The 10848-nt window shown below is 39.7% G+C and overlaps 2 protein-coding genes across 4 annotated transcripts; both read left to right on the top strand.

Moving 5' to 3' along the window:
• Positions 1–868: 868 nt before the first annotated feature.
• LOC106577971 (uncharacterized) lies at positions 869–5095 on the top strand. Its single transcript, XM_014156475.3, has 5 exons — positions 869–1302; positions 3070–3153; positions 3284–3388; positions 3525–3653; positions 4335–5095. The coding sequence occupies exons 1-5, from the start codon at positions 936–938 to the stop codon at positions 4616–4618; spliced, it is 969 nt and encodes a 322-aa protein (XP_014011950.3). The 5' UTR covers positions 869–935; the 3' UTR covers positions 4619–5095.
• A 484-nt stretch (positions 5096–5579) lies between these two features.
• Positions 5580–10469, top strand: LOC106577972 (mannose-binding protein C). Of its 3 annotated transcripts, none has more exons than XM_014156476.3 (5): positions 5580–5809; positions 8667–8896; positions 9023–9097; positions 9191–9271; positions 9905–10469. In XM_014156476.3, the coding sequence occupies exons 2-5, from the start codon at positions 8677–8679 to the stop codon at positions 10279–10281; spliced, it is 753 nt and encodes a 250-aa protein (XP_014011951.2). In that variant the 5' UTR covers positions 5580–5809; positions 8667–8676; the 3' UTR covers positions 10282–10469. The 3 variants fall into 3 exon arrangements, with proteins under 3 accessions (XP_014011951.2, XP_082821360.1, XP_045557405.1); XM_082965234.1 differs by having other exon boundaries at positions 9381–10469; XM_045701449.2 differs by having other exon boundaries at positions 9376–10469.
• The last annotated feature ends 379 nt before the right edge of the window (positions 10470–10848 follow it).

The raw sequence follows: 10848 nt of genomic DNA, 5'->3' as shown, positions 1-10848 counted from the left end.
ATACTTGGTCATGTTCTGCATCTACAATTGATTTAATACAAAAAATAAATTGATTTAAAAACAAGTTTTATCTGAATAATCTTTAATAATCTGCAGTCCACACTGTCACACCTATAGGCCTACCTCTTCCTAAACCATAAAAAAACATTTATATTTTTTATTTTTAAAGCTTATATTTCATAGCAAGTTTATAATATACAAAATGATGAATGAATGGGAATTGAATCGCAACAATGTTATGTAGGTCTACTGATTTGCCCCATTTCTCACCCACAGCCACAGCCACCTTTTCCAATGTAACAGCGACCTCCTGTGGTCACCAATGATCAGGACATGATGTACAGCACACACACTTGTTCTAGGGGACAGATTATGTACCACAGATCAATTAAAACCAGACCAATTAAATTGTATTTTAGAGACATTATGAAAAAGAAACAAACATGACAAAACTTGTTTTGTATAGTTTTCAGTAGCTATTCACCGGCAAAATAATACACATTTCAACATAGTAAAACATATGAGCAATATAATCAATATAATCATGACAAGCAATTGAAAAGTGTACACGTATCATTATAGTTTTGTGACAAGTGCACACAAGGTTTGTTTCTGGGTTCCCAGATAACAGACCATAAACTCTGAATGATGCCAGTAAACACTTAGGATTGAGGTCACCTTAAATTCACTTTAGATATGTAACTTGTAAACATGTTTCAGTTTCCAGGTAAACATCATTTTATCACAGAGGACTATATCATAAAATATCCTTATCTCTATTTTTGCAGATTTTCCTTGTAAATCATGGCTAATGTTTAACCCTGACGCTATCATAAAATGACTGCACACATTGAGCTAAAGAGGGCTGCACAAGTTGAATATTCACACCACTTCCAGTACACTACAAGTTGAAGTATAGGCTATCCAGTTGAAGAATGGGGGGACTGACTCTGACCCTGCTGCTGCTGTGTCTGTCTGGGACTCTCGGTGAAGATGCTGGAGAAGACAACCTGAATGACATCATGGAAGAGATTCATTCTGAACAGGGACACAACATAGAGAATGAATACAAGACTCACAACCAACACTCTGAACAGGAACAGGACATAGAAAGTGAAGTTATTTTCAAACAGAATCAAGCACCATCCCTAGCAGAGACAAACGGTAGCTGCCAGCCAGACATGTGTAACCTTCTTAGGCATCTGGGAGCCATGGAGGCCAGACTGACCACTGCAGAGAACCAGCTGGAAGAATTGAGTAACATGGAGGCTATTGTTGCTCTTCTACAGAGAGAAACTGAATGTAATCTAAATCAAATAACTTACTTTTTTTGATAACCTCTATGGGCAAGGCGGGACGAATTCGTCCCACCTACGTAACAGCCACCTGAATTCAGTGGCGCGATTTTTGAATCGTTTGAAATACTATTACTTCAATTTCTCAAACATATGACTATTTTACAGCTATTTAAAGACAAGACTCTCCTTAATCTAACCACACTGTCCGATTTCAAAAAGGCTTTACAACGAAAGCAAAACATTAGATTATGTCAGGAGAGTGCCCAGCCAGAAATAATCAGACACCCATTTTTCAAGCTAGCATATAATGTCACAAAAACCCAAACCACAGCTAAATGCAGCACTAACCTTTTATGATCTTCATCAGATGACACACCTAGGACATTATGTTATACAATACATGCATGTCTGTTCAATCAAGTTCATATTTATATCAAAAAACAGCTTTTTACATTAGCATGTGACGTTCAGAAAAAGCATACCCCCGCAAACTTCCGGGGAATTTACTAACAGTTTGCTAAATTACTCACGATAAACGTTCACAAAAAGCATAACAATTATTTTAAGAATTATAGATACAGAACTCCTCTATGCACTCGATATGTCCGATTTTAAAATAGCTTTTCGGATGAAGCACATTTTGCAATATTCTAAGTACATAGCCCAGCCATCACGGCTAGCTATTTAGACACCCGGCAAGATTAGCCTTCACCAAAATCCTATTTCCTATAAGAAAAATGTTCTTACCTTTCCTGTTCTTCGTCAGAATGCACTCCCAGGACTTCTACTTCAATAACAAATGTAGGTTTGGTCCCAAATAATCCATCGTTATATCCAAATATCCTCTGTTTTGTTCGTGCGTTCTAGACACTATACGAATGGTAAATAACGGTCGCGCGCATCGCGCATGGCGTGACAAAAAATGTCTAAATATTCCATTACCGTACTTCGAAGCATGTCAACCGCTGTTTAAAACCAATTTTTATGCCATTTATCTCGTAGAAAAGCGATAATATTCCGACCGGGAATCTGCAATAAGCTAAACAGCCGAATGAAATTTCTCCACGGGGGCGAATCGTGCACGCGCCTCATTCAATGGTCCTCTGATCGGCCACTTGGATAAGGCGATAATCTGTTTCAGCCAGAGGCTGCCTTGTCATCGTTCAGGTTTTTCCCGGGTTCTGAGAGCCTATTGGAGCCCTGGGAATTGTCACGTTACAGCTAAGATCCTTACTCTTCAATAAACAGATGCAAGACGCACGACTCCTTGTCAGACAGGCCACTTCCTGCATGAAACCTTGTCAGGTTTTTGCCTGCCATAGGAGTTCTGTTATACTCACAGACACCATTCAAACAGTTTTAGAAACTTTAGGGTGTTTTCTATCCAAACCTGAACAATAATATGCATATTCTAGCTTCTGAGTTGGTGTAGGAGGCAGTTAAAAATGGGCACATATTTTTTCCAAAATTCTCAATACTGCCCCCTAGCCCAAACAGGTTAATCTATTCAAATCTTCAGAATACGAAACAACATATTAACAACTAAGATTATGAATTAGGCTGTTTGACAAGGTTTAATGCCCAAGCAACCTGCCGACATGTTGTTTGAAGTACAATAGGCCAACACAACTACCAGTAGCAGGTCAAAACTGTCTGCTGGAAAACCTTGGTAGGGCATGGGTGAAGTTATAGGCCTTGTGGTGCTCATGTGAATTTTATTTATTTTTGTCTTCAGACCTGCCTAACTTAAGACAGTTTTTGTGTTTAATAGTTCAAGCAGCCCAGCTCAGAGTCATGGAGACCAAGCTGAGCACCAGTGAGAGCCTGATCAAGAGCATGAAGAGAGAGAATGAAGGTGATTTACATTTGTATTCTGTCTGGATTGGTACAGTAACTATGGTGTGAAGTGACATCATCGCTAAGATCAACAAGGAATAGTTTGTCTGTTTTTGGTCTTAATATTAGTTTAAATTCCTATTTTCCAGTACAGGAGAGGAAGCTTCAAGTATTTTCATTTAGAGTCAACGCCACTGAGTTCAGAGTGGAGCAACAGCAAATCCTCCTGGACGAACTGAGGAGACAGAATGAAGGTAGATTATGCTAAATAGCCAATAATTACAATGTGGTTAAGAAATTGATTTAGCCGAAACTACCGGAAAACAGTGTGTGAAATCGTATACATGCCCTGTTCTTTGTTGTGAAATTGTAATGTAATATTTCTCATAGACGGACCAAAGATTGCTTTTACGGCAGCACTAGGAGGAGATGGCCATATACCGCCCTCTGAGAGAGAGACCAACTTGGCATTCAGCAATGTCTTCACAAACGTTGGCGATGCCTACAACCCTGGATCAGGTAAAGAGTTGGAAGACACGATGGAAGAACTATGAGAGTGGATTTGTCCCAATAATCTCTCCTTCCTCCTAAAGTGTCCACTCGTTCACTAGTCCCCACAAAGTTAAAAGGGTTAATGACCAATCTAAAAGGCTCACCTCAGTAGCAAAGTAGTAGTTTTTATTGCACATATTATTGCACAGTACAATGAATGTTTCTTGTTTTAGTTGCTTCTGATCTAATCTCTCCTCTGATAAGGGTGTCTTCCTGCTACTTCTCTACAGGTGTCTTCAATGTATTTACAAGATTATAGTATTATAGTATATATATATATATATATCTCCCTGCTACTCCTCAAAAGGTGTCTTCAATGTATTTATAAGATGACAGTATTATAGTACTGATCTCTCCCTGCTACTCCTCTACAGGTGTCTTCAATGTATTTCTAAGATTATATGATTATAGTATTATGGTATATATATCTCCATGCTACTCCTCTACAGGTATCTTCAATGTATTTATAAGATGATAGTATTATAGTACTGATCTCTCCCTGCTACTCCTCTACAGGGGTCTTCAATGTATTTCTAAGATTATATGATTATAGTATTATGGTATATATCTCCATGCTACTCCTCTACAGGTATCTTCAATGTATTTATAGTATTATAGTACTGATCTCTCCCTGCTACTCCTCTTCAGGTATCTTCAATGCGCCAGTGAAAGGAGTCTATTACTTCAGCTTCTCATCATTTGCCAATAGCCAGCACAACGTCTGTGTAAGTCTGTTTAAGAATAATATGCGCATGTTGTCTGCGTGTGATCATCGTTCAGAGCATGATAGTACTGATAGCTCTGGTAATGGAGGGACACTAGATCTAGAACAGGGAGACCATGTCTACATGACTCTTCATGCTCATTCACACATATTTGCAGACTACCATAATCGCAGCACATTCAGGGGCTTCCTGCTTTTTAGAACATAAGGATAAATCCCATGAAAACAAAAATGGAATGTGTTTCAAATGGCACACTATTCCATATATGGTGCACTACTTTTGACCAGGACCCATATATCTCTGGGGAAAAGTAGTGCTCTATATTGGGAATAGGGTACCATTTGGGATTTAGCCATACTGTATGTCAGCACATTTCCATGGGTAAATACAATGTTCAAATTAGTAGAACTAAAAACAAATGATGACTAATTCTGTCTGAAAATAACTATTCTGCAATAAGAGTTTGTTTGTGAAAGTAGTGTGATATACATTTTTTTTTTACTCTGTCCAAACTTTTTCTGAGGATTGCTCTGTAATATTTTAGAGGAACTGATAAATGGAAAATAAACACATTTGAGAGATTGTCAAATGATTCCAGAGTTAGCATATGTATGTTGTGTGACATATAAAATGGAATTTAACTCAAAATATGATGGAATAAATCTGAGATATTGTCAAATCAAATGTGTTTATATGTAATACTGTACACTACCTATGATACAGGACTTTTGACTAATCTTACAAACTAACATAGGCCTTAAAAATGTATAGATTAGGATTACGATTAGATTCCCACTGGACACACACTGGTTGAATCAACTTTGTTTCCACTTCATTTCAATGAAATTACGTTGAACTAAAGTTGAATTGACGTCCGTGTCCAGTGGATTGCTTCCTTGTCTTGATTTATTAGCATCTGTTCATGTTTACCAGAAAATAATAACTGGGTCATTTTAATCTGGGTCATTTTGTACAGAGAGCAATGTGTAGCTCATGGTGACTGCTGTGTTCCTATTAGCGTGTCAAGGCCATAATGATATGATCTTTTATTTCAGAGAGCAAAGATCCTTTGTTTTTAGGTCACTTTGTAGCATTTCCTTTAATGGTTGTTAAACTGATTGTTGGGAAGATTATGCCCCTGACATAAAAGAGTTAGGTATCAAGACCCTACCATAAAGTTGCAGAAGTTATACATTGGCACAGAGAACAATGTACTGTGTGTACTATAACAGCAACTATTGATCTGTGTACTGATAAGGCATCAAGTCTACTATAAAGTAGAAGACTATAAACCGGTGTACACTGTCAATAGGCATAAACAGAGCTCAGTATCTTTACTGTAACAGCAACTATTGATCTGTGTACTCATCCTGCTTCATATAGAGAACTACCACAAAGGTAAGTACGTTTTGTATATCTCATTGGACAATGCTTCTGCTGCAGGTGCAACATGCCTTACTGATTACAGAGGGATGTTTCAGCTGTGGCTGACAGACGTTAAACAGGCATTCTGCAGTTGCTACATCAATTTTTGGACTTATACATCTTTAATTTTTTACATTTAACCTTTATTGAACTAGGCTAGTCAGTTAAGAACAAATTCTTATTTACAATGATTGGCCTACCCCGGACGACGCTGGGCCAATTGTGTGCCGCCCAATCACGGTGACTGGGTTTTCCACTGACATCGCCTAGTATATAGGTCCTGGATGTCAGGAAGCTTGGCCCCAGTGATATAATGGGCCGTACGCACTACCCTCTGTAGCGCCTTACGGTCAAATGCCGAGCAGTTACCATACCAGGCAGTGATGCAACCGGTCAGGATGTCTGTTGTGACACCTCTAGCACTGAGATGCAGTGCCTTAGACCACTGTGCCACCCAGGAGACCTAAATGAATGATTAAGAAATGAATGATATGCACTCATTCATTCTTGGAGAATAGAACTGATAAATGCATCATGAGCGTAGTTCAACTGTCGTACCCCTTCAGAACTAAAAATATTGTTTAACTCCAATATTTGTAAACAAAGTAAATGTAAACAAACACTGTAGAGCCTCAAAATATGGTTAAAACTATATTTTGATATCATGGATGGTCAGTCCATGCATCGAAAGCGCTGTCTATGAATTTGAGCCTGGTGGCTTCTGTCCGGCCACTCTACCATAAAGGCCTGATTGGTGGAGTCCATTTTAGAATAACGCTAACATAAGAAAATGTGGAAAAAGTCAAGTGGTCTGAATACTTTCCAAATGCACTGTATATATCATGGTGTCAAGGCATATGAACAAACAGGTTATAGAGTAAACAATGCAATTATCCCAGCACATAGGTTTTAATATGGCTTTTTTGGGGGGGGGGCTTGGCTTCCCCAAAGATTTTACCCACGCACCGCTACTGATTGTATCATTTCAAATCCAAAATGCTTGTGTACAGAGCTGTCCCAATACTTTTGGACCTCACTGTATGGTTTCCTGAATTAGAGCAGATGGTGGTAACAAATAGCACAGGACTACTGTCTGTATTTTGTTTTTTAAAAAAGCACACATTTTGCCTAGTGGCGCCGTGGCACGCACACGGTTAAGTTCTGGCCGCGTTAGAAGAAAAAAAATGCGACCACACTCAGTTAATCATCCTAAAACAGAGGTGTCAAACATACAGCCCGAGGGCTGGATCCGGGGGTGGTTTGAGTCTACCTCAGTTACCTCATACCCCTCATACCCCTTATTTCCCCTCATACCCCTTATTTCCCCTCATACCCCTTATTTCTCCTGCACATCAACTCTGTACTGGTACCCTGTGTATATAGCCGAGTTATCGTCACTCATTATTATTACTAGTTATTACTTTTCTATTATTTCTCTATTTTCTTTCTCTCTGCATTGTTGGGATGGGCCGTAAGTCCAACGACCTCCCCCTCAATGTGAGCAAGACAAAGGAGCTGATTGTGGACTATAGGAAAAGGAGGGTCGAACAGGCCCCCATTAACATCGACGGTGCTGAAGTGGAGCAGGTCGAGAGTTTCAAGTTCCTTGGTGTCCAAATCACCAACAAACTATCATGGTCCAAACACACCAAGACAGTTGTGAAGAGGGCACGACAACACCTTTTCCCTCAGGAGGCTGAGAAGATTTGGCATGGGTCCCCAGATCCTCAAAAAGTTCTACAGCTGCACCATTGTGAGCATCCTGACTGGTTGCATGAAATGGTCACCTGGACAGCTGCTGCTCGCTGTTTATTATCTATGCATAGTCACTTTAAAAACTACCTCGACTAACCTGTACCCCCGCATATTGACTTGGTACCGATACCCCCTGCAAATAGCCTTGTTATTGTTATCTAATTTTATTGTGTTACTTTTTTAATTACATTTTTTACTTTAGTTTATTTAGTAAATATTTTCTTAACTCTGTTTCTTGAACTGCATTGTTGGTTAAGGGCTTGTATGTAAGCATTTCACGGTAAGGTTGTATTCGGCACACATGACAAATAAAATTTGATTTGAAGTAAACATTTTACTGTCTACACCTGTGGTTCATGAAGCTTCGGACAAATACAATTTGAAAAAACTAACTCAATATACTCAACATAATAAAATGATTCAAACCAAATCAAAACTGTGTAGAAGTGATGATGGACCTGTATTCATACAGTGTCTTGACTGTCCAGCTCGCTAATAATCACTAGACAGTCGGGGTTCATCGAAAATAACCCCAAACTATGGATAGAGGGAAAAAAATTGCATATTTTGAATGCAAGGAAATAACCAATTTTCAGTGCAGCCGTCTGGACCTCATTGAAGACCTGATGTCCCCCGGGGCAAAATGACTCCGGACACCCCTGTCCTAAAATGTGTTTTTGGTCTAAGAGTAACGTTATACTTAAGCAATAAGGCCAGAGGAGGTGTGGTATATGGCTAATATACCATGGCTGTCAGCCAATCAGCATTCAGGGCTCGAACCAGCCAGTTTATACTATATGCTAATGTATTAGGTTCTGTTATGTAGAATACTAATAAAACATGATGTGACTTTAATAAGCAAGCTTCACTGTGAGAAGTGAAAAAGCACGCTTCTGTTTCATGCAGCGAGCAAAAATCAGTTATTCTACTGGGAAAAATGGTAATGCATATTAATAATTCTGAAATTAAATATTGTTTTCAACCAAGAGTGTCCAAATAGCCTTTTTGGAGGCAAGAGGTTGGGTTGATGTTACCTCCACCATTCAATCCCAATGACTGAGCCTGTTCTCCTCAGAGACCACTAGATGGCGATGCCCCGGTTGTTTCTCAGCATTCTGCTGACCTCACAGTTGACTGTCTACCTGCCAAGTGAAGCCCAAATCCCTCCCCTTCCCACTTCCAGCCCGAGCTGCCTAGCTTATCCTGGTGTTCCTGGCACACCTGGTCATAACGGTCTGCCTGGGAGAGATGGGAGGGACGGGCATGATGGAGTAACAGGACCCAAGGGAGAGAAAGGATACCCTGGTAGGGGACATTAAAGAATGTGTTAACTAGCATCAAGGCATGGCACAGTTCCCAATACAAAAAAAATAACATGTTTGAGGAATGATCTGTACAAGATTAAATGTATGTGGTTTTATGTTATTTTAGGAGGAATAGGGGCACAGGGACCCCCTGGTGATGTGGGGCCAGCTGGACCTAAAGGGGAGATAGGGGAGCCAGGAGGTAACCAACAGTCCTTGACCTTTTGGGATAGTACTTGTTGAGGTGCAATCCAGAACATAGACAGTGATAGAGAAATGTGTCGTGTTCTTTCAGATGCTGGAGGAAACAGTGTGATCAGCCATTTACTCGCTGAGATCCAACAGCTCAAAGCCAGACAGGCTAATCTTGAGAAAGGTAAGATTATAAATTGTAAATGTATTTCAAAAAATATATACACTGAGTGTACAAAACATTAGGAACACCTTCCTAATATTGAGTTGCACCCCTTTTGCCCTCAGAACAGCCTCAATTCATCGGGGCATGGACTCTACAAGGTGTCGAAAGCGTTCCACAGGGATGCTGGGCCATGTTGACTCCAATGCTTCCCACAGTTGTGTCAAGTTGGCTGGATGTCCTTTGGGTGGTGGACCATTCTTGATACACACGGGAAACTATTGAGTGTGAAAAACCCAGCAGCATTGCAGTTCTTCACACACTCAAACCAGTGTGCCTGGCACCTACTACCATACTCCGTTCAAAGGCACTTAAATTGTTTGTCTTGACCATTCACCTTCTGAATGGCACACATACACAATTCATGTCTCAAATTATTCTTTAACCTGTTATTCTTTAACCTGTCTCCTCCCCTTCATGTATTTCAATAAGGGATCATAGCTTTCACCTGGATTCACCTGGTCAGTCTATGTCATGGAAAGAGCAGGGGTTCCTAATGTTTTATACACTCAGTGTGTTTCACATTTATATCCACATTCAACAAGGAAATCGGTCAGTATGACTCACAGAAACGATTACATTATTTATTTCAAGCTGCAAGCTTCAAGGTCTTCCAGAAGGCAGGGGACAAATATCTGGTGTCCAATGGAGTGCTGGGGAGTTTCGATGAAGGTTTGAAGTTCTGCAACAACTTTGGTGCGACGCTGGTTATGCCAAGGAATGATGTGGAGAACCAAGCTCTTTCCAAATTCATTGTTGGTGCTTCTTATGGTTTCCTGGGAGCAACAGACAGGAAAACAGAGGGTGTTTGGGTAGATTTGAATGATGAGCCACTGACGTATCTGGACTGGCTGAGTGGAGAACCAAACAGTGGAGGTAATGGTATAGAAAACTGTATTGCAACAACAACCTCTGGACCTTGGGTTGATATTACCTGTGACGCAAACTTTGTTATAATATGTGAAATTTAAACATTTAAAGATGGGATTTCTGTCCATAAAATAACTGACCTACATTTTTATTGCTCCTTAATGAATATTCAAGCAAATTATCTTACCAAATCTTACAAGGCAATAGTAATATATCACAACCATCCAGCAGACACTGTTATTGAGAGCTGCAAATTATTTACAGACTGTCAATAAAATGAATAAAAACAGCAAGGAATTCTGTGTTTCTCTCTCTGACCAATTGATGTCCATGTTTGTTTAGTGTGGCGGTTTGACAACCAGGACAAAGTAGGCTATCTTATAATCTCACACTGCTCACAATGGAAACATCTGCCTTTCAGGTGCAGCACAGGACAATAGGGATCTAACCAACACAGTCGCTCATTATTCTTCCTTTAATATATGGAGTTACAACATGTATTTTTCAACTTAACACAGTTAGAACAATGTATTATTTCAACCCAAAATGACGTCACATCTGTTTAGGGTTCAGAGGAGATACAGTGAATGAAGACAGTGAACAAACTGACATGAAACGTGTATGTTATTCTGTGCTATGCTCATATTTGATTGTTTCTCTCAATTGTT

Source organism: Salmo salar, chromosome 18 (assembly GCF_965601325.2).
Source record: "Salmo salar chromosome 18, fSalSal1, whole genome shotgun sequence".
NCBI classification, from domain to species: Eukaryota; Metazoa; Chordata; class Actinopteri; order Salmoniformes; family Salmonidae; genus Salmo; species Salmo salar.
This window is presented reverse-complemented; position numbering and strand designations above follow the sequence as displayed.